At 45.0% G+C, this 24242-nt stretch overlaps 1 protein-coding gene across 1 annotated transcript; it reads left to right on the top strand.

The window, feature by feature from the left end:
• The first annotated feature begins 2924 nt into the window (after positions 1-2924).
• Positions 2925-22268, top strand: Bib (MIP channel family protein big brain). Its single transcript, XM_076791848.1, has 4 exons — positions 2925-3712; positions 5012-5138; positions 18147-18354; positions 20358-22268. The coding sequence occupies exons 1-4, from the start codon at positions 3403-3405 to the stop codon at positions 21510-21512; spliced, it is 1800 nt and encodes a 599-aa protein (XP_076647963.1). The 5' UTR covers positions 2925-3402; the 3' UTR covers positions 21513-22268.
• Positions 22269-24242: the final 1974 nt, after the last annotated feature.

Below are 24242 nucleotides of genomic sequence, written 5' to 3'. Positions count from 1 at the left end.
GAATTTGTTTCGAAAACGATTTGTCAACTCTTCGCGATCTGTTCGATCTTTTAAGTAGCATAATTGCCAGCAATCTCTTCGCCGTCCTTCGGGAAGGGACGTCCGGGTTGATTTACGACATCTGCGAGTCGAGTGCGAAGGGTTAAAAATGCAAATTGATTTACCGATCGGTGAAAAGCAGAAGTAACGGGACAAGCGGTGAAACTTGAAGAGAACACAGGCTCCGAAGAATTTCTGGAGCCTAGCCGGCGCGGCAGCGGGACAAAGCAAACAATTTTTTGCCGGTAGTCGGCGTCGGCATCTCCCCCGCGCGAGTTCTCCAATTTACAGCAATTGCTGGATTTATTAGCCGTTCCCCGCTCGACTTTACTTACACGGCCGCGCGTGTACAGTCCCAGTAAAGAACCGAGCGGAGTTTAATTACACGCTATCCCCTTGGAATCGTCACGGTCCGAGCAGCACCGGGGTCTGCAAAGAAAAGAACCGAGAAGCGCGCAAAGAAAGGTCGCTGAATCGTCTCTGAAAAATTTGAAAAATATCACGTTAATATCCATGGTATCCAAAACCGTACGTCAACGAATCAGATCATTCTGTAAGAGTCAATTACCATAGTCCGCGTGCTATAGAAACGAAATCCTTTGTCACCCGCCAGGAACATTCTCGATGAAACCGTTCGTTTTTGTTGGCGGCACGTTTGCGATTCGACGAGAAACGCAAATTTCCTGAACTCGATTGAATCGCGCCTCTGTCCTTGTCCGACGTTCGCGGAAAGTTGATTTAAATGAGCGCCATTATGCTCGTTGTTCGTGTCCTGTGGTGCGTACATCCCCCTTTTATGGGAACTTCGACAGTAGTCTTTGAACTCGTGGGAATAAGAACGTCGACGTAATTGCCATCTTCGACTCGGTCAGCGTGTCCGACGTCCGATTTTCAATACCAAAATATATATTAATTCGTCCCTCGTACAGGGACACCTCCATCTTAGAAAACGTGCTGACCTGAAAGCATCGATCACTGATAGAATTTCATAAAAATACTGACGGTCCCGAGGGACTCGAACAAGACTATTATTTACTTAACAAATGATTTCAGATACAAGTCCTTCTCAGTTTATCTGAGTCAAGTGTTAACTTACAGAGAGACCTATGTAGATTTAACTTAACGAAAACAGGTCACAGTACACCTTTCTCAGAATCTTAAAATAATTAATACAAAAAATAGTTTTAGTCACATTTCATAATGAGACCAATAAAAGCAAGTAAAATATCAGAAATTAAGAAACTATTAATATCTGGGCTTTCTCATCGCGAGATTTCTAAGAAGGTACTGTGCCCTGTTGGTGCTGTGTCTTCAGTGCGTAAAACTTTAAAAGAAAACATACTAAAAAATAAAGCAGTACGGAAATCAAAGTTATCCACTACCACAAAGCGATTGATCATACGATCAATCCGTAATGGTAGCGTTGACAATGCTGTACAGATGCAAAAAAATTTAGTCAGACACCATAATATGATATTAACGTAAACGCTGAAACAGTGCGTAATCCACTGCGAGAAGTGAATTTAAGAGGACGTGCAAAAATAAAGAAACCTCTTCTTACAAAGCGGCACAAGAAGCTTCGACTGCAGTTTGCCGAAAAATATATAAATTATACAGATCTCGATTGGGCTCGAGTAATATGGTCAGACGAGACGAAAATTAATCGTTTTCAGAATTCATTTTTCAGCACGATAACGACCCTAAACACAAGGCAAATATCACCAAAGAATGGTTAACACAGCTCATGGTTTTACTGTTTTAGACTGGCCCCCACGGTCTCCCGATCTAAACCCAATAGAACACCTATGGGGTTTACTAAAAAGAACAGTTGCCAACTTCGATCACAATTCAAGAAGTATTATTGAATTATGGCCAGAAGTTCAAACCGCTTGGGAAAATATTAAGGCTGAACAGTGTAAAAGTTTAGTAGATAGTATGCCAAGACGCGTAGAGAAGCCGTACTGAAAGCGAAACGAGGGTATACGAAGTACTAATATTTCATTTTTTCAGACTCAAAAATTTGATCGCTACATAATTTGTTAATTTCATTTAATTTTGTTTAAAAACTGTAACATATTTAAGTTGATTCTGTATTATACGAACTACGAAAACTATGTATTATAATAAAATATTTTGTTACATATCTTATTAGCATGTGTTCGATTAAATAAAAATTGAAACAAAATTAAACATTTGATCAATTGTTTGAGTCACTGTGTTTCACGAGATGGAACTTTTTCAGTTCCACCGATTTTATAGACACGAGTTGCTGTGCGGCGCACAGTGGGCAATTTGGACGAAATCGGATTCAAAATCAAAGAACTTTCGATAGAAATGAGGTAGAGCGGTGAACATTTTTTTAAATTAAAGCTGAAACTTTGTAGTATATGAGAAAAATAGGGAGATTATGGTACGAACGCTTTTTAACCTTGAGAAAATTCGTTAAACTTGCACAATTTCAAGAAAATTGTGGTTTTTCCAATACCACGCGCGGAAAAATTTTTTTTTAACATGCTACACATCATTTCCCATAGATTTTTTCACGCTGATTTCAAATCTGGTCTCAAAATTTGTCTACGACCTCAGGATTTTGCAAAAGATCGATTTTTGTGACAAAAACTAATGAAATCATTTTTTCGCTGAAATGATTGGACGGTAATAATCTCCCTATTTTTCCCATATTCTACAAAGTTTCAGCTTTAATTGAAAAAAAATTTCATCGCTCTACCTCATTTCTATCGAAAGTTCTTTGATTTTGAATCCGATTTCGTCGAAATTGCCCACTGTGCGGCGGTGGACGCGTGAACAATGACTTCGAACCCTGGTTTTTACGGTTTTGGATCGGCGAGTGCGCCGGGTCTAGGGTTTTGGGGGAGGGGCGGCGCATCCCCGACACGTGGTCGGGTTCCTCGGGTTCTGCAGGCGTGCAAGGCACAGATGCACCGGTGGTCGAAGGGTGGGGGCGTTGCGGCGGTGGCGGAGCGGCTCGCTGGGGCCCCACTTGTTTCGCCGTGGTCGTAAGGTCGGCTTGTCACTCGAGAGTGCGTTGCCATTCCGGCAACATCGGTCGTGTCCGTTCGCCAGGGTCCTTTCCCGTGTCTCTCAGTCGCGAACCGTCTCCCGAGAAATCCCGGAACGAGACAACAGAGTGTGCTCCAACGATCTTCACGACTCTCCACGATTTTCCGAGTGTTTCGCGGTTTACCGAGGGTGCGACGCGACCAGTGATACAGTTACGAAGAATGCTCTGACGACCTCTCCGACCTCCGAACGCTGAACGACACCGATACAATTGTTCGACGCTCCGAAGAGGGTCCAGAGGCTTTTTGGTAGCTCGCCGGAGAAAGTCAACGCGCAGAGACCATGGCAACGGAAACGCTGTCGCGCGAGCTCGACGCGCACATTATTACGCTGCTGACCAGGATCTCCGCGTTGAGGGAGAACAACGCGGACGTAACCGAGAGGAAAGCGCCGATGTCGATCGAGGCGCGCAGCCTCGAGCTCTGGAGAGCGGTCGCCGTCGAGTGTTTCGCCACTTTCCTCTTCAGCCTGGTGGTTTCCGGCGCCGCCGCGTCCTCCGCGGTCTCCGGCAGCGGACTATCCGTCCTCGCGACCGCTGTCGCCTCCGGGTTCGCCATCGCCGCGATTTCTCTCATCTTCGGACACATCAGCGGTAAGAGACCAACCTCCCCTTCGTTCGACCCTTTGCGCTCGAAGCTACTCTAACGTCAAGATCAAGATTATTCTACCGATCTAGAATATTTACGGTTCTAAATTTATCTATTCTAAAATTATTCAGGCCATTTTAAAACAAATTTAGTGCCGTAAATAGAGGTTTGAATAACGGCGTGACAATTTTTAGCGACGCCTCGGTGTCGCCGTTCGAGCACAAAAGGTTAACGATAGCCCTATCTACCTCCATAAATAATGTCGTTCTTTCCCCACGCCTTGAACAAGCTGAGAGAGGACATGATACCTCATGCCAATTTTCTAATCGCTCACCGGCTCGTGAAGGTCTCAAACGGAATAAAATTCTTGCGCAACCCTTTGCGGGCGAGGATTCTTTGTAATACTAAAATAACACGTTCCTCAAAGAACTGGACTGAAGTCCGGAATAATTTTGAAAATTAACCGTATATACTGATGTTTTCAAATTAGATGCAAAGTCCTGATGCCATCGACTCGTCCTCAAAGGGTCAAAATACTCTTTGAGACAGAACAACTTTTTAAACCAACGTTTAAAGCCCACACGAATCTACGGTAATCGCTTGAACGGTTCGGGACGGTTCAAAGTGGTTGTAGGCGTCTGTTTCTACGCTTGGAACCGTAAACGCTGTAAACGACATTATTCGTAGAGGAACGGTATCGGTTAACGACGCCAGGACGAGGTCTTCTGATGGAAACGTGACGGAGATCGCAATTGTCGCGTTCGCAGCCGGCCGTGATCGCTTGTCTCGATTAGCTCGTTAACCGATTCTAGCGGTCGATGGAAATATAGCCCCTTGGAACGCCGATTCAGTCTTTCCGGCTTTGCCATCAACGATTCGCATATTCTACGTTTACATCGGCCAAGAATTTCGAATCATCATTTTACTAGCTGATATCTCTTACCACTAGGTTTACGAATCTCTAAAAGTGACTATTTTAAATTACTTTAGAAGAAATAACTTGTAAACTTGAACATGAACTTGCCCATCCAATTTTTTAGCCTTTTTTTTTTTTAATAATCTATCCGAAAGAAATATCGTCGGAGAGCCATTCGAAATTTTTCGGTCGCTTCGTACAGATTGTTAGCAAGCTAGGAAATTTGTCTTGTGTCCACGCTTGCTCTGTAACAAAGACAAAGTGGAGATGAGAGAAAACGTGTCCAAAATATTGGACGAGACGTATGTGCAGGGGCGGAAATTGTCGCTTTCGACACTCGGAGCCCCCGTGAGCCGATAATAAAACGATAAAACGGTTGTACGCGCAGGTGGCCACGTGAATCCAGCTGTCTCGGTGTCTTTCGCTCTCTGCAGAAAGATTTCTCTGCTCCGCTCTGCTCTCTACATCGCCGCACAGTGTGGAGGTGGGATAGCCGGTGCTGCCATGCTTTATGGGTAAGTTCACCTAAAGAAAAAACAAATTGTTTCTTATCTCTGTGCCTTTCACGTTTAGCTATTCGTGCTTATCGCCCAGCGGCACCCTTCGATTATGCACGAGTCGCTGGACGTAAATAATTATTAGACTGCGGATTTGATGTACACCGAATAGCAAAACAACTTGGTTCCTACGTTTTTCAATTGTTGCCAAGTTTGCATTTTGCACGTGGATCCGCGGTCTAACAATTACAGTTGCATTCATCTTAATTAAATCCCGATTCAATCACTTGTATTGGCGGTAAGAATGGACTGCGGATTTTATGTACTTAAACCACCGAACAGCGAAATAACTTGGTTCCCACGTTTTTCAATTGTTGCCAAGTTTGCATTTTGCACGTGGATCCGCGGTCTAACAATTACAGTTGCGTTCGTTTTAATTAAATCCCGGTTCGATCACTTGTATTGGCGTTAGGAATGGACTGCGGATTTTATGCATTCGTGATAAAAATGAGTAGGTGAAACATGAAATACCGGAGAGATAAAAGGAATTTAAAAGTGTCGATATATTAGCATCGGCTTGTTAAAACGATTGAAAGAAGAAGCAAATTTTTCATTCGTTCCAGTGCCTTGCAATTAATGAAGAACATTTTTATTTCGCGTAAAGATCCGCGGTGTAGCGAGGAATTAGGCACGAGTGTATTTTCTGAAAGCTTGGAAAGGACATCGCGTGAGAAATGGCTCGCGCGAGACGTCTCCTTATCGTAAAGAGGTCTCTGGGCGAGAGATAAACGGAACGTTAGGGATTCTTCGACCGCGGTGTGCGGAAGAGACGTTCGATGGCAAAGAAAAACCGAGATACGCGGACTTGGAGAGAGCAGCTGCCAGATATGGCAGTCGAGGACTCTTGGCCGCTCCATTTCGTGTAGAAAAAACAAACATACATATATTTAGCAGCGCCGTCTGTCTCTTCAGCTCGTCGATCGAAGCTATATACTATATATTCGATAGTATTCTAACTTTCCACAAACAAATCAATACTGAAGAGACAACAACCTTGCTCTTTCGGTGCTCCTCTTCGCTCCGAAAAGAAGACGGAAGTTCGAAAATTGAACACTGTCTTCGGTCCGAGTATAAGAAATTCCTCCAAAGTATTATTAATCTGTGGGCCGCCGAAGGATCCGTAATTGGACGAGCGAGACCGGTCCCGATCATGTTGCGGAACGAGATCTTCGTGGATCGGCCCGCGGCTGCGACTCGATTCGTGCACGTGCCGTGGTCTCGCTCGTGCGTCGAATATCGCGAGAGAAAAATGGAGAAAAAGGGGGGCCCTGGGGGGCACGACCGGATCCTCGGCCCTGCCCCCGTTACCTCCGTCCCTCGTAACACCAACCTCCGGCTGTACCTGCCCACAGTTTGGCTTGTGCTACCATTTATTTCGTTACTGCCCTCTGCAACCGGCCGAGCCAACAATCTAAAACAACAGAATTTATTAGTCTAGAAAAAAAGGATTGGGACGTGTGCCCCCTTAAAAATTTCAATCACCTTCACGGGGGATGCTTACCGCTGGAAATCAAATGCACTGATGCTCTTTACCGAGTCTCTCCAATCCCCTGAAACATAAAATATCTGGTCATTGGTCGTGTCATCTCTTCACTTTCAGTTATTGATATATATATATTAATATCTTAAAACTTTTGCCTCGTTTGGAACTATGAATTTTTTAACACGTCCAGCTATTTTTCGTTGCTCAGCTTCTAGGCTGAAATAAAATTGAATCAGTTCAGTGGAAGATGATCATAAGGTCCCTGAGTATCCCTACGCGCTATGACTTTGAGTACGCAAGTGGAGAAAATTAGTTTCTCGGAGTAAGGCCTGACAATAAAAATCGAATGTGCGCGTTGCACAGAACAGGATGACGAAAGTGGAAACGTTGAAATTTCGTGAGCACAGAGTTCCAGGGTTAAAGTCGAAAGGCTTCTCGCGCGAGGTTCCAGATGCTCGATTTAAACAAAAAGAAAACGGGGAAGGAGGCTAGCGAGAAGATTAGAGAGAGAAAGGGAGAGAAGAGATTGAAGAGCAAGCAAAAGCGAGGAAGGAGAATGGGCAGAAAGAGGCACGCGTAATTGGCAGCGGCGAAAGAGGGGCGGGCGGGGGGAAGAGAAGCTTCTTCGAAGACCGAGCACCTGCCTCGTTCCTCGAGTCCTGCGGCAGGCCACCGCCTCGCAGCTGCCGCAGATGTTTCGTGGACCAAAAAAGATCCGCGAGAAGGTGAGCCCGGAGAGAGAGAGAGAGAGAAGGGAGGGGAAGAGACCGAGGGATCGAGCGTGTGTGCACCAAAGACCAAGATAATGAATACCTATGCATGCCAAGGTGGGACAAGTTTCACGACGCGATCGGCTCGTTGAAGGGGAGGACATGCCGTGATCCGGAGGGACCGGGCAGATGTTTCCCTGCGTTTCCGAGGATCATTGTCCTCCCCCTCCTCCTCCTCGGCCTCCTTCATCTCGTTCTCTCTGCTATACTCTTCCCTTGTTTCCATCCGTGCCCCTGGCTCTTGCCACTTGCAACCTCCGAATTAACCCATTTGCATCATTCGTGTGCGTACAAGGTGTGCTCCACTTTTTAGTTCGCTTTTCTATTTCCTCAACCCTTCAGGGACGACTTCACTACACCATACCATACATACAGCAACGAGCAAAACCGAGTCTACACTGTTTGAAGCAACATAACTTTTTAAAAATTAGATCAAATGACTTGAATTCTATTGAGAAGTTAGAAGGATTAGTTTATTAGACGATTAAAAGTGCGATGTTAAGTCGAGAATCGTGAAAAATGGCAATTTTTCCACTTTTAAGCGTTTATAACTCGTAAACGAATCAACGAATATCGGTGAAATTTTCAGCATGGATATAATTTGTTCAAGCGAATCAAACACATTTTTTAAATTTTCCATTTTTCAAACCAACTTTTACTATTTCTTTTGCGATTTCGACCAATTGAAACTTTTTACAAAAATTTTTTACACCTCGTCTAATAAACTAATCCTTCTAACTTCTCAATAAAATTCAAGTGATTTGATCTAATTTTTACAAAGTTATGTTGCTTCAAATAGTGTAGACTCAGTTTTGCTCGTTACTGTATATACTTCTAAAGTCCAAGTACACAGTATAATATTCTTTTAAATTGTTCCATTATACCTGCATTTCCTAAAACATTTTAACGACGAAGATGGGCAAGAGAAGAAATGCTGGTAGGGAACGCGTTAAATAATTTTATAAACTTGGACTTATAGATTTATAGGCCACCCCTATATGGAACAGTATTTTCCTGCTAGCCTGTTATTTCTGTACGGAGAGTATCGATGAAATTTTGTGGGGTCGCGAATGTATAGGGGCGGCGTTACCGTGCCCTGCAACCCTCCTGCGATCAGAGTATTCTGGGGTCCGCGAGTATCCGCGCAACCTGTGTGAACCTGTGACCCGCTGCAGGTTCAGTGCGCACAGGTGACACTGCAACGATTGGAGAACAGGTGATCGAACGCGTAAAAACGATCAAAATTTTCGAGTATCGACCGTGATGTTTGTGAACACTTGGAAAGTTGCAAGACTACTTCCGGTCCTACACATAAATTAAATATAAAAATAGTGCTCGCGATGGGAAACTGCGTTCCACAGGGAGACAGAATTATGCATTCGCGTATCGGGGTTGATATCCCGATAAAAAACCTAGGAGAGAATGTTTGCTATCGTGGCGAGGACCAGTCATCCCTTAGAGACGAGAACCACCCTCTGACCGCCATACGACCGCACAAAGAGACAACAAGTGCGCGATATGTACCGAAATAATAATCGAACAATGCTCTAGTTAACCGGTCGAGTTCGTCATCCCTCCAAGGATGCAGTTTCTCTCTCTCTGGGGACCAGGGCGGCAAAAAAGACGAGCGATCGGGGCGAGAGAGAGAGAGAGAGAGAGAGGGTTGGCGCCCATATTCTTGCATCTGTTGCGAACGAGTCGCGGCGCGGCGGCGTTTGTAAAACACGCATCCTTGCGTCGTCGCAGCCGAACGACAGGGGTTGATGCGCTGCCCCCGCTGCGACAGAGCCCGCTGCTCCTGCACCCTGGAATATAAATAAAAAGGGAAATAGAGACGAGAAAAGGGCCCGGAGCCGATAAATCGTAACACTGGGGCGGGATGGGTAACCAGATATTATGGGAGAATCGGAAACCGCGAGAGTCTAACCATCCGTGAAGAATTTACTATCAACGGGCTACAAGATTTTCCCATTACATATCCGCGCGGGACCTAACGACCCGCCATTTTACTTTTTTTAGAGCCCAGACAATTTTTTAAAGGCGATTTTTTGGGGAGCACATTCATTCAATGTTCAACAACTTGGCAAAACAAAATCGTACAACGTCCATCGGCGGCTCATCTTACAGCCGAGACTCTAATCTTCAAGTCCACGTTGGTTTCATTCATTAAAAAAATTGCTGATTACTGTACGAACGTTTGAATTTACAAAATTTTCGGAAACAAAAGAGTATGCTCATATTTTCACCCGTTACACAGCGAAGAAACCTTCGTCGAGAAAAAAGAACGACGGAGTTCGAAAGCGGAAGGTTCAAGCTTTAAAATGAGACGAATTTTCCGAACGTGGGCAATTTTTGAACAACAGTGATCCTTTAATTTTCATGTGTGTTTGTGAAATATTTTGGAAACGCTTCTGCTCGCAGCGCTTGATCGTTCTAGCGATATGGAAGTAGAAGGATACATGAAGTAAAGCTAAGGGTAGTAGAAAAGAACCGCAGTTTTCCGAGACGCGCTCGCCGAGATTCCCGGACGAATTAGCCAGGGTTCCAGGGGGGAGAGGAACCCGAAGGTATAAACCTATTTGTCAAGGGAGTTTGCCACCACGGACCGAGGAAACAGCTGTGAGGAAGCAGGTGTGTTGTGACGTCGAGCCAGACACGGTGTGCGCGTGGCTCGCCGGATGTCCAGCGAGGAGACAGCCCGGTCGCGCGTTTCCTGTCCTCTCGAATCATTGGCGACGCGTTCTTCTTCCAAAATCACGCCTTCGCCCGCTGTACCTGCCTCTTGTTCTTCTCCTAAACATAATCGAACGGTCAATCGAACCCTTCGCCATCTTACTTTCAAGAACTTCTTTCACTTACCCTCATTGGAACTTACAACTGGGGACATCTTTTATTAAACACTCGAATGGCCACACCCAGGCGGTACTAAAAATCGTTATATCATTACTCAAAATATTGTTTACATCATTAACTCTATAACTACCTACCATCAAAACGAGGAATTTCAGATTTTTGCTTTTACAATTTGTAAAGTTATCTTCTTCAGAAACTTTTTAGTTCACTTTATTCATGTACGGGCTATCTAAATCTGAATAAATTAACCCTTTGCACTCGGCGGTATTTTCAATCTAAAACTAAATTTTTCATCCGTCTTACAATATTTTCATTTTATTCACACGAAACTGATCCGATTTCTACATATAATATTTAAATGTTTAGTGATCTATCAAATACAAATTTTTGTAATGTAACAAATATTTTGTAATATTTTTGCTCATTTCTTTGAAATAATGCCACAACAATTTCTAGCGGTGTTTCAGAGTCACCACTCGAGCGCAAAGGGTTAAATCCTGTTATTATTGTGCAGGAATATACATCAGTCTCGTTTAGGGCTCGGTAGTTCTAACGTTAGTAGTAATGTTGTAACAACCTCTTAGGTCAGAAGAACTGTTTGGCGATGAAATGGAAATAGCTCCGAGCGCAAGGGGTTAAAAAACTCTCCATATCTCTTTGGATCCTCGCAATTTCCCAACAGCAAAATTGACTATCGAGTGTTCATCGCTTGTAGAAGTATCTGTAGAAGCGAGCCTGATATAGGGGCGCTCATAGCCGGCCTGCAGTATCCTAAGCTTCGTGGAGAACCTCTTGATATTGAGTTCTTAAGTCCCGCTTTGAATAAACCGACCTCCCGGATCTCCGTCGACGGTCAAACACACATAAACCCGCGTTTCATCACGAGGTTTTTGCTTTTCCGACTCGTATTGAGCCTCGAGGTATCCACTCGAATCACGGAACGTCCGAGCCTGGAAAAAGGTGAGAGAAAATATACAGTTGCCATTCGCTATTAATATTTGAGCAAGGTATTGTACAATTACCATTTCCATTGAAAACCAGTGTAGTGTACAAATACTGTCGTAACACTATCTGAACTTCTGTGCAAACACCGGTTAAGAGGAAACTCGGGAGAAAGTGGATCGAGTTAGAGAAACGGCGCGAGCGTCGGGGATTTTTGCGAGCATCATTTCGTTAGAAGAGCGAAGCCCGACGAAACGCCGGCATGGAAATATTTTCTGATTTGGCGCACGGGTCGGCCGCGCTTCGGTTCCCTTTATGTATAAGGAGAGAAACTGTTGTTCGGCCGAAAATGTAGCGTGAAAGCCAGGTGGGTCAGGTAGAGCCGTTTCAGTAGGAATGCTTTACCTGCTCCACGGAACACCTTTTACCGTCCGCACAAAGAGCCGTCGCGATTTTAGCTTTTACAGCCTCGGTCGTGGTGTTCCCCTCCCTCTCCTCCGGCTGCTAACGCCACTGTTCCTCTTTCGGTAAGTTATTTCAGGCCTCGGAAAATGCGTCCACCGAGAGAGCTCGCGTCTCTCTCTCTCTCGCTCACTCCGGTTAGTAAAAATAAATTGTCACCCGGCGAAAAAACGGAGAAGCGTTTGGAACACGTGGCCCCACTTTCCCGGGCAGCTCTTAAACCACCGACGGCCGGGTGACTCTTCTTAAACTAAATATTTAAGTCGACCGCTGGGAAAATTTACGCCTCTCGGCCCCACCCTCGTAAACCTTAAAAAACGCCCGCGACGAACCTCTTGTCGAATGAAGATGCTCCTGCGAATTCGTTAACACTACTCCTACCGACACTTCAGTAAAATCATGCCACAACTGCATCACCTTTCGTTTGTAACGACTTTATAGTTTCGGAATTGAGTCTTCGAAAGAATACTATTACAAAAAGATATAAATCACAATACAAATTTTTCTCAGCAAATACACAATAAAAAAGAAGTGAATATTGAAAAATGTATTATACGCATATTTTAGGAAAAGTCGTGAAGTTTAAAGGCGATTCAATTGCGTTGCATACAGGAAATTCCAATCGAAATTTCAAGAACGCTCATTTGACCGGTCGCGGTAGGAATAGTGTTAACGTTCATAATCCACAGCCGAGGATTTCTCAACAAAATTATACAATTGCGCTTGCTAAGTCGCGGAAACGCAGTTCAATCGTTTCTTACTATATCTTTCGAGAGACGATTTTCAAGTTCTTCTTTGACATAGCGCAGTAACGCGTCAAGGTCGCTGAATCTTCCAGTTTCTTTAGACTTGAAAGTTTAGAGCGTCGGAGGAAACGTTCGCGGGAGTAGTGCACCGTTCCCATTGAGCGTTCTCCGGCTTTTTATTCCGTAGATCCGCTTTTGAAGTAGTAGTTGAAAAACGGTTCTGAATGCGAAGACGTAGAAAGAATCGATGCCGAGGAGGGAAGAAAGGGAGCGGCGGCGGCGGCGGCTGCGGAGTGAACACGGTGCTCCGAGCCGGAGCTGGATGCCAACAGATGGTCTCGCAACCACGTGTTCGTCCTCAAGAATCTCTCGGGCTCCTCGATCGTACGCTGCGCGCGATTAGATGCACGCGCAGCCGCCGCCAGCCTGTTAACGGCCAACGTAATTAAGCGCTGGGCTTTTCGAGCAGCGGCGTGTCGACCTTCCTTAAATGGGGATCGAGTCCCTTGGTCTCTTAACGGGTTCGAATACTTGACGCGTTGGCCGTTTGTTCCTCGAAGTTGTAGGTCTGCTTCGATCCTCTGAAATCAGAGCGTGCACCAATTAGTCTCGGAGTCACCGTTGCTGTTATATATAACACTAGGTTTACGGAGTACTAAAAGTGGCCAGTTTGGATTATTCTATAAAAATATCAAGAATATATTCAGCCAGATTTTTAGCAGTTTTCACCATAATATATGTTCCAAGGAATAAATGTGTTAAATACATTTCCTATAAAGGGATTTTTACCATCGCAATAATTGTAGATTAAAGAATGTAGAAGCCGTCGTTTTGATCTAGTGTTAAACTCTCGTCCAATTATACGTGCCAAGTAAACTGTTCCGAACTTGTTCCCTTGGATTACAATAAGAATACGGCTGATATTTTGTAACAAATTTTTTGGAGAAGGACAAACTTTTCTCGGAGGCAATTGCTGCGGAGGAAGGAAGGCCCACCGATACTATTTCCGAGAACTTTGCAAACTTTCACTATCTTTGCGAAGCTTTTCTGGGAAACTTCCCTTGTGGAAGCTGTGTTACAATTGTTAGGCTGCGAATTGGAGAGTTTACAAGAACGGACCACGAGGCCAGGATTTCTTGTTCCCTTGGATTACAATAAGAATAGGGCTGATATTTTGTAACAAATTTTTTGGAGAAGGACAAACTTTTCTCGGAGGCAATTGCTGCGGAGGAAGAAAGGCCCACCGATACTATTTCCGAGAACTTTGCAAACTTTCACTATCTTTGCGAAGCTTTTCTGGGAAACTTCCCTTGTGAAAGCTGTGTTAGAATTGTTAGCCTGCGACTCGGAGAGTTTGCAAGAACGGGCCACGAGGCAAGGATTTCTGTAACCGTGACACGATAGTTCGCTATTCCAGGATGAAAGGATCCTATTGACCTGTTAAGACGGAGGAGAGTGGAGCCAGCTGTCCGTAGATCGTAACGTTGGATCCTTCTCCTCCGGCAGATCCTATATAAATCGCGGTCCGACGTCGGCGACGGTGGCAGCGTGGCTTTCTACGGGGAAACACGTGCCGGCCACATGTTGCACAAAAGGAATATCCAGGCGGTCCCGTGGTCCTGTTCCTTTCGAGCATCGCTGCCGCGGCTCACAAAAGCAACCTTCGGAGCCCATAAATGATTCCCTTTCGGCCAGAGGATCGAACGCGGACCGGCCCGGCAGATGTTTTCCGCCTTCGTAGACACACGTCGATCCGTTACGAACGGTGGATCATCCAGACACCGGTGCATCGGGGGAGAAAAAAAGCTGAACGGAAATTTACGAGCCGCCCGAAAATTCCCGGACGCGATCCTGCCATTCATCCAGCCGCCCCGAAACTCTCCTTCTCGTTGTAAGCTCGCTCTGACTCTCCTTCAGTCAGACGAAAGAATGAAAATCAGCTACGATATCACCGTTGACTGGCACCGCGAGTTTTATGCGATTCACACAAGTTTTGCCTGTTTGAATCATAGAGACGATTATTAATAATAATTGTTAGCTACTTGACAACGAAGCTCTCCGCTTACAGTCCAGTTAATTTTAGCACCGATGAATTGATACACTATAAGCGACAAAACTGTAAGACATTTACGAAATTCTTGTCTTGAGTTTTGTCTTCCTTCGTTCATAGTGTTATCGTTTATATTATATAGAAGTATATTCTACAGTTCTACGAAATATCGAAGGCTACAATTCCAAGAACTTGGGAATGTATGTAAACATGCTATTCTCGTCGCGACAAAACTATAAGACAGTAGCTTTTTGTCAGTCGATCTTGTACTCTAATCGCAGTCACAGTGTTGGAAGTAATTGTGTACTTAAAATTATACATTTGAAATTTTGTTCTTACATAATGTAACTACAATGTCGCGTGGGGAAAAGCTGACCGACAGTGAAATAGGAACGATCGTAAATTTAAAAGAAGAGAATACTTCTATTTCAGAAATTTCAAGAATGATTGCGCGAAGTCGATGTGCCGTGCTCAATTATTTAAAAAGTAGAGAGAATTATGGAAAAAACGACGTTTTTAGAGTTTAGACAACGACGTTTATAGAGTTTAGAGATACTGCTGTATTATTCACAACTTATTCAAGTTATTTAGTAACGGAATAAATGTCTACGTAGCGTCTTGAAATTAACCGCAGACAATTTTAGTATTGCATAGAGATCCGCAGTATGGTTATCGGTGATTGTTGAACGAGAAAAATTCGTGGTTCTCGGTAGATTTCGAATAGAGTTTGAACTCTCAGGGGTTATTATCGGCTGCACTTCGCGAAGACGGAGCCAGAGAATTTGCTCGTGGGTGTACGAGCTTCCTGCTGCCTTTCTTTGGCCGTTTCCTCCCGTTCAGAAAAGGGAATAGAATCCTGATCCGACCTGCTTTCAAAGCGAGTCCTTTCCCCCTGCTTTGTCGCTTCGTATTTCTCTCCTTCCATGTGCGGCGGGTCTCTCGTGCAGGAAACGCGCAAGGTACCCGTGAAAAATCCTCGAAATCTGTTCCAGAGCCTTGAAATATTCGTTCCAAGAATTTCAACGAAATCTTGCGGGCAGATGCAGGGAAGCTGGAATCGATAATTAAGATCAACTCTTGGTAATTCAGTTAGTGATACCGAAAAGATCTAATTTTCGATCTTTCGTTAACAGTACTTTGCAATACCCTTTGCACTCGACACTATTTTCATTCTAAAACTAAACTTTTCTTCCGTCTTGGAATACTTCCATTTTATCGATACGAAACTGATCCGATTTCCACATACAATATCTAAATGTTGAGCAATCTGTTAAATACAAATTTTGTAATGTAACAAATACATTGTAATAATTTTTGTAATTTCTTTGAAATAATGCCATAACAATTTCTAGTGGTGCTTCAGAGTCACCACTCGAGTGCAAAGGGTTAACCCTTTTCTATTCTAAGGCGACATTTAGAATTGCCACACTATTTGAAACTACGAGAAACGAGAAAATTGAATTTACGTTTTTATAATTTCAGTAATTATGGATTAGTAACCCAGTCATTTGACCGTGGTAGGTTTAGCGTTAACCCGATTTCTACATGACTAGATGTGAGAAAATAGAAAATTTATGAATTAATCCCATCTATTTTATGGAAACGGTCCCCTTTGCGACGGAAGGGGTGGGTTGCCGTGCATCTGGGAACCTGTTACACGAATCCTGGACCAGAGGTGTAGCGATGCAGTTTCGCATGGGCACCCGATACCCCCGGCGATTGTTTCGCCGGTGTTTTCTCACGTTTTGCGGCGCGGCGCAGGCGGCGAGAACTGAGAACCGAGAGATCCGCGCGATCAGTCGATCGGAAGACCGTTTAATCCCTCGTGCACTTGACTCGAGAGCGAGCACCGCGTGCAACCTGTGCCCCATATTCGCACCGAGGCGAGGGGAGCCGGTAAACAGCCCCCGGGGGGATTACACGATGCTTTTAAATAAATTTCAATTCGGGGTGGAGAGAGAGAGCGGTCATGTCGGTTGCGGTGCGCGCCTCTGTCGTGTTTAATGAGCTATTGATATCGAGTCCTGCAACCCCTCTCTATGATATGGACCCCGTTCGACACCCCCTCGCTTCTCAGCACACCCCTGGTTCCCTTTCGAGGAAAACCGCCACATGCGATTACACGGCGATCGGAGATCCACGAGCGATTCCATTATAAAGTCTTGCCCTCTGGGAAAGTTCAGATGCGCGATTAAGGGAGTCCGACGCTACTCGATAGCTAAATGACCACCTTTCAGTCGGATCGCTTCGACACGGTTCGATGGACGTGTACTAATACGTTTCACAACGAATCGTGCACTCGTTTACGAGCTGTTTAAACGCGCAGATACGCTGGCATGCAACTTGCGACATTTCTTGCGCGAGCGACTCTCATGCCGTGTGTAGACACATCTTGGATAGCTGAACTAGCTCGACAGTGAGCGAGGATGAGAGCGAATAAAATATCGCTTATCATGGTACAGACTCGCGAAAGGAGCTCTACTTTTTTCTGGCGTGGGTCCACCCTCGTTCTCCACGGACGACGCGCAGTTAATCCCAATTGTGTGGTCATGATCTGCATTTCTGTTTCCATCAATTCGATCTCTCTCTCTTTCTCGTGACGCGAGCAGAGGGGGCTCTCATTTGCATCGATCCGAGGGGAGAGCTTTTTATCGTGAAACACGACCGCGATCTTTGCCCGTTTAGAGAGAAGATCAGCCGGTAATCCGACGTCAGAGAGATGTTTCCGCACAGGTGTGTGGTCCCTTGATAGCTCGAGGGGCTCGAGGATCGAGGAGGAACCGAAATAGTGGCGCTCCGATCACTGAAATTGCACGTGGGACTGCGTGACCGCGATCATAGGAGACCCAGCGGTTTTTCTCACCGCTTTATGGTTCTGACGACATTGGTGGTTCCAACGAACAGTGGTGGATTTAAGATTTTATTTTTAGTTAACTCCATTATCTAGAGAACGAAATTTCACCCTTGAATTTCTTTCTTTCCAATATTTATTTTGTCTCCGTTAATGCTTTAAACGTTCCGGTGATTATATATTCAAATAGAGATTCCAATACGTATTCCAGAATTTTTTCCAGGACCTAAAACAGTAAAGAAATTAGTCGTGAAACAGAGACACAAAAATATTCGTTGAAACTATAGTGCGTCGTTGAATATTGTAGAAAATGTTGTGAAGTTTTCCATTGTCTTAAATTTTCTGCGGCAGGCTGGAGGCTGCTTAGGCTATCGGTGAACTCCACGCGGTCAGCGCGAGCGGCGCAACGGGTCACGTGCCTGTGACCCCATAAGATTGCACGAGGCGAGAAAATTAACGGGGTTTTATGCAAAGGAAACAGAGGGGGTCGTGGTTGCACCGGCTAATATAAACATTACTCTGCGGGGACCGGGTCGCCACGGGGTGTGTCGGGAGTCGGTGTCGCTTTCAATGGGAAAATCATCTGTGCATTGTGTCGCGGACAGCGGTAGTTGTCGCGAAACGACGCCATATGCGTCGCTCAATGATATCTCGAGGCCAATCGATAATCCTCTCCGCGAGTTGCTGCTCAACTTTTCAGTCGAGCCGCAATCGAGTTTCGACTGTACAGGGAGCGTGCCTAATAAATAGTTACAAGCCTTGCAATTAGAGTGTCATGCAATGCTAAATACAACTTGTTTCTGTTACAGGGTGACCACGCCATCGAACACACAAACTTTGACGTCACCCGGCCGATTGAACGGAGCCATCGAGAGGCTCCTCGTGGAGCTAGCGTTGTCCGTGCTGATCGTTCTCGCGCATTTTACCTCGGAGTCTGCGAAAACCCTGCCGATGTCCATCTCCTCGAAACCAGCTGGCGTGTTGGCCGCAGCATACACGGCGGCCACCTTAGTTTCGGTGAGTGAAACCTTGCCTCGAACGCGTTCCACTGAAAAGAAATCGTATTTGGCCTTAAATGGTATTCTTCGACGACTTGTTTGCGAAAAATTTGTTCAGCTAGAGTTAACGCTTTGGATACCCACTTCTACTTCACTCTGTTTTACACCAGCAAGAAGGAACGACTGAGCTCAAACGCATGAAGGTAGACAATTCGCCATTCAGCATAGGCAGATTATTTTCAGATTTTTTTCTACACAAAATTATACCAGTTGTTGAAGATCAACAATTCTCCGAGTATAATTCTGCCGTCCTTTAAAGGGATGTTCTGATTTTCCAGGTCGCTTTAACACTGAATCTACTGAATATTTTTTATTTTACAATTACTGAAATTGTAAAGATGCTTTCGTGGGAAATGATTGAATAAATATATTTAGGAGAGCATGTATTATATTACCAACCGCACAAAATCCAAATAAATTCAATCTCGTCATTTTTATAAGACAACATGTATTAGTCACTTTTAAGGCTCGGTAGGCTTAGTGTTAACACGAATTTTTAGGAAGTTATACAGAAAAATGATTGAATCTTTTGTATTGGGATTTTGCACACATATCCATCGGTATTTGAAGAATACGTGCGACTTGTTTCAAGCAAAAATAATAAAAATTACACGAGCTATATGTTTTGGAAAACATGTTCTTACCGTAAGAAGATACTTGATTATATCTCGGTAATTTTGTATATATTTGTTCAACATACCGTTAGGTACGAAATTGCGAATGATGCGAACGAGTTAATGAAAGTGCGAAGGAAGAGTAATCGGGACGAAAAATCAGAACACGCCCTTAATGAGTAGCGTAGGTGTTTTAGGAGTTGGACGTATTAATTGGGTAAAAAGTAAATTAAGATTCGGTACCCGGATACCCGGCTATTGCTGCAAGGGCTAACGAGGCCCAGGGTTATCTCTTCGGGGCCCGAAACCACGAGGTCCCCCACCGGAATCCCGTGATAGCGGCCACCTTTCCTCCGTTCCTCTGGACTAACCGGTCTATCCGAGGCGTCTCTCTCTCTCGCTCTCTCTCTCTCTCTCTCTCTCTCTCTCGATCTCTTTCGAATCGGACCCACGTCCGCGTCTTTAAAGAGCACCTGCGCTCTACGAACAGGCCAGACGGGGGGATGACAGGGGGCAAGAGGGGGCTCCGGGGCCAGAGAAAGACGGCGGAGAGAGAGAGAGAGAGAGAGAGAGAGAGAGAGAGAGAGAGAGAAGAGAAGAAAGAAGAAAGAGAACTCGATCTCGTTGCCACCTGCTCCGGAAAGTGTGTGTACAATGCAACCCGTAAAAAGAAGCGCGAAACTACTGCGCCGAAACGCCTTGCACCCGACGCTCCGGTGTCCTCGGTGTATCCGATGACGACTTCCGACCCGGTGGAGTATCGCCTAAACCCTGGAGACACATCGATTAACCGATCGTGTAACCAGGAATCGCAGCTCGCTTCCTTCATCGTTAGCTAGTCCTGCGGCAACCGGTGATCCTCCTAATCCATTCGAAACCGATGACGCAACCAGTAGTCGAACCGTTTTTTACCTCTTCCGGGTAACCGAAGACGCTGCGGTGGTTTCATTGACCGAGACGACACGTTGTTGCCTATTTTCAGAGAATAGATGGAATCAATCTCAAAATTTTCGTACCGTGAGACGAATCAACTCTTTGCACTCGAAGCTTCCGCTCGAGCTTTTAGCAATTTATCTTAGTAGTGTACTAGAGTAGTAATGAACTAATGTAGTAGTATTACTAATGTAGTAGTAATGAATCGTAGTAGAGTAATTGTTAGTGGGGCCTCGGTGGAGACAGTCGAGTGCAAAGAGTTGAAACTAGGTCTATCCTTTAGCTTGAACTCGACAGACTGAACATTACACAAACCGTCACGATAGTGTTAATGCCGCGTCCTATTTTTTAAGCTAATTTTTAGGAATTCTAGGCCAGCTCGAGCAGAATAATCATTCGAACGATTCTGTTTCAGAGCCCCTTCCTGAATCCAGCCAGAGCCCTGGGTCCGGCATTCGTCAGCAACCGATGGGACAACCATTGGGTCTACTGGGTGGGTCCGTTGTCGGGTAGCGCAGTTGCCGCGTTGCTGTACGAGTACGTACTGAACGCGAAACGGTCCAGAGACTCGCGGGACATGGACGACGGGGACAATTCGTCGATGAGGTCCGACGAGGACACCTACGACGATCTGGAGAAGCCCACGGGTCCCAAGTTTCCCAGCGCGTACGCCACCTATCGTCCTGTAGCAGGGGCCGCTTCTTCGTCCATCTACAGCGCGCCGCCCACAGCATTGGAACGCGTCGAATCGATTTACGGTGGCACCAAATCCTTGTACTGCAAGTCTCCGCCGTTGACCCGTGCCAACTTGAATCGTTCGCAGAGTGTGTACGCGAAATCGACTGCTGGGACCAAGGACGGCCTAATGATTCCAAAGCCGGGTCCGCTGGTGCCAGCCCAGAGCCTGTACCCGATCAGAATAGGACAGACGGCGTCCCAAAACTCGAGAGAGGCCCAGCCACCGCAGGGCGCGCCTGGTGCCCCGGCTCAGACCACCCAGAACCACAACAGCACCAATCAGAACATGCAGAACCAACTGCAACAGTGCACCCAGAGCATCTACGGGATCAGGGGGATCTCGACCAGCCTGAGCACCCGAGAGAACGGGATCTACGGCGTATCCACCGGGACTAGTATCTACGGGCGCGCTCCTGCCCCTCCGCCAGCCAGCCAGAGCCCACCATCGGGTAGTGGACAGAACCCGGGACAGAATCACCACCAGCAGCAGCAACAGCAACAGCAACAACAACCGCAGCAACAACAACAACAACAGCAGCAACAGCAGCAGCAGCAGTTGACTGTCAATTCTGAAAACACAGCTAATTCTAGGAGACCGGAAAGCATGTACGGTCACATTTCTAGGCGCAGCGACGATTCCGCTTATGGCAGTTACCAAGGCTCCACCAGAGGGAACTACGGGAAAGTACCCGGGCCTCCAGGCCCGCCGGGTCCACCCACCGGACCCCCAGGCCCCCCGCAATACCGAGACCAAGGCAGACCCAGCCCTGCTGGACCCTTGCAACAGAGTCAACAAAACTTCCAAAGGAACTCGCCGAATCCACAGTACTGACTATAGATGCGACCTTGTCGGTGGACTAACTGAGACTGGCAGCCGTCGATGAGGCGTTGATTGATGAGACGGATCCGGACCGTGCGATCGCAAACGGTCGCTATGGCTTGGAACGTTCTGAGGAGATCGGCTGGATGCTTGTTCGCATCGGGTCGAAGCCTTGCTAAGAAGCATCCACGTGTGCCATTTTTTTTTTATATATGTGATGAGAGAGAAAGGAGATACAGTATTCGCTCCGAGAGTGGACCAACCTCGGGCCTGAAAATAATCGCTTATGGTGTGGGGACTACGAGTATACAAGAGAGACTCGGTGTACACGGTATAAGCAACATTTCGGTCCCGAGGTTTTCGCAAACGTCGAGACATTGCTGTAAATCCTTACCGTTGGGATGTGTCGGAACGCGGAGGACATCTATTGGCGACCGTGCGAATATGTTTGACGATGTTTCGCACGCAGGAACTTTTGGCCACTTCAGAACGGTAACTTATTGCTGTTCGTCGAGCCGATCGTTTCGGTCCTGAAACCAAAAGCCTACCATAAACATTTATCCCATTGAGATTCGTCGCGATTACGCGTGAAATTCGACGGCACTACCTTACGATCATTCTTCGCTCGAGTCGGGCGAACTATCTTCGATCCTTGACGCGTTCACTGCCGATCCATTTACTATCCTTGCCGATATCTTCGCCATTCATGATTTTCTAAAAAAAAAACAAAAGTTGAATTTCTTTATCACGAGTCTGACTCGATATTATAAGTAGACTCCGGATTTTCTTCGGAAAAAAGAATTTCCACAGACATTTCTTTCTTCTCCCAATCATTTTTATCAGTCGCAAACTATATAATCGTATTCTTAAAATCGTCTGATATTTTCACGATTTTGTGTTTCCCTCATTTTTGTAATATAATCTGGAGTCTAATTGTGAGGCAAGTGGGTTGATCAACTATATTACTTTGATTTCGTGGTGATTGTTCGGCAGTCAACGCGTTGAATAAACGACATTCAATTCCGATTCACGAACGCCAACGTTTCCCGCCAGAATTCGCGCGGGATGTTCAAATAGGAACGTGAGGGAAGTCGTTACGTGTCTTCCAAGATGGCTGACGAACGAGTGATTTCAAATTGCGATCGTGATTCGAATTGCAACGAAACAATTTGGTTTACCCGACTCGATCGAAAGATGGTAACTGAATCGACGATTCAGTCTGACTGGATTCGTAAATAGTGTATTGTCACAAGACTGATCTCGCAGAAGCATTTTGTTAAATAGATCAATTACCTTTTTATATACTGGTAGTAGTCATACGCATCGAACGATCGTCATTAGAGAATATCGTAGGACAGTTTATAGTTTATACAATCTCCGTTGAATGAGGCCAAACATTTTCGCGACTTCCGAAAATAAAATTTACAATATATCTTGTCTACTAGGGCCGTATCATTTACAGAGATGTACGCTGGTATTTGATAGAAATATTAAGAAAGCGAATTATCAAAACGCGCGAACGTGTTGCAAACGTTTGCTTATCGATAAATCCACGAAAACAAGTGTTTTGTACATATTATATATATATATTAAACTTTGTATTTATTATTTTCTATCGTAGCTATAGTGTAGATTACGATCACTGTTGCGTTCGTGTATGTACGTAAACAGACAAGTTCGACAATAAACGAATCGATGAAAGTGACTTAGAAAATATACAAAAATATGGTTTCCTAATTACTTGATAAAATACATACGAAAATGCATCAATACTCACAAACGTTTACATTGAACCTGACCCTGATTTTTTTTTAATCTTACTGCTAGCGGTCCTGATAGTTCAAACCACAGAATATAAAAATGGAAGACAGAGAATGATACCGTGACTTCCTGATATTGAAAAAGAGAGAAAGCTGATTCGGCAATTTCTGGATACCTTGAACGCGCCTTTTTTGGACATTTTTCTTGAGTCAGTGCAGTGAGGTAATCGAAACGGTGCTATAAAAAATGATCTACATCATAATGTACCCCATCGAATCAAACAATTCGTTTCTCGAACATTTTCTCGGAAATATCGCTTTGTAACGGAGCAGAATCGTGTAACTCGATAGGTTTTTTTGTGAAAACGATACTGTCACCCTCTTGCGGTACGTGTAACCACAGACGAGGTATAATGTAGACCTATCATCCGATGTATTTTTGTGGCCCGCTTTTTTGGGGTCACGTAACCCCATTACCATTTTCGTGTCACATCTTGTATTACCAATTGGAACTAAAATTTGCTGACAGCATCCTCAGTGGTAGGAATTAAAATTAAAAATAGCTATATATAGTCACTGAAGTCTCGCGAATATAAGAAAATAAACGAATAATTCTAAAAATCTCTGATTTTTTGAACAGTCGATATTTCAGGACATGAGACATAAAGTCCCATAAGATGATACGTCTATCCTTATACCTCGTCTGTGGTGTAACTACTAGCCGAGTGGTGCGCGGGAAATTTAAATTTCATACTATGCGTTCTCTATTTATTCATAATTTTCATTCGAATCTTGGACAACTTTACCCTGAAGAGGTGATAAAAAATGAGCGAAAGAAAGAAGAAGACCGAAGAAGTCTGACGAATAAAGAAAGAGGGGAAACTGTAACTGGTTTATTCAAATTTTCCATCTCGCGGAGGCGCCACAAGTCGAACCGGTCGGTTGGCGCCATCTGTGAGAACGCGACGGAATCCGCGGTTTA

The sequence above is a fragment of the Halictus rubicundus genome, chromosome 8, assembly GCF_050948215.1.
Source record: "Halictus rubicundus isolate RS-2024b chromosome 8, iyHalRubi1_principal, whole genome shotgun sequence".
NCBI classification, from domain to species: domain Eukaryota; kingdom Metazoa; phylum Arthropoda; class Insecta; order Hymenoptera; family Halictidae; genus Halictus; species Halictus rubicundus.
This window is presented reverse-complemented; position numbering and strand designations above follow the sequence as displayed.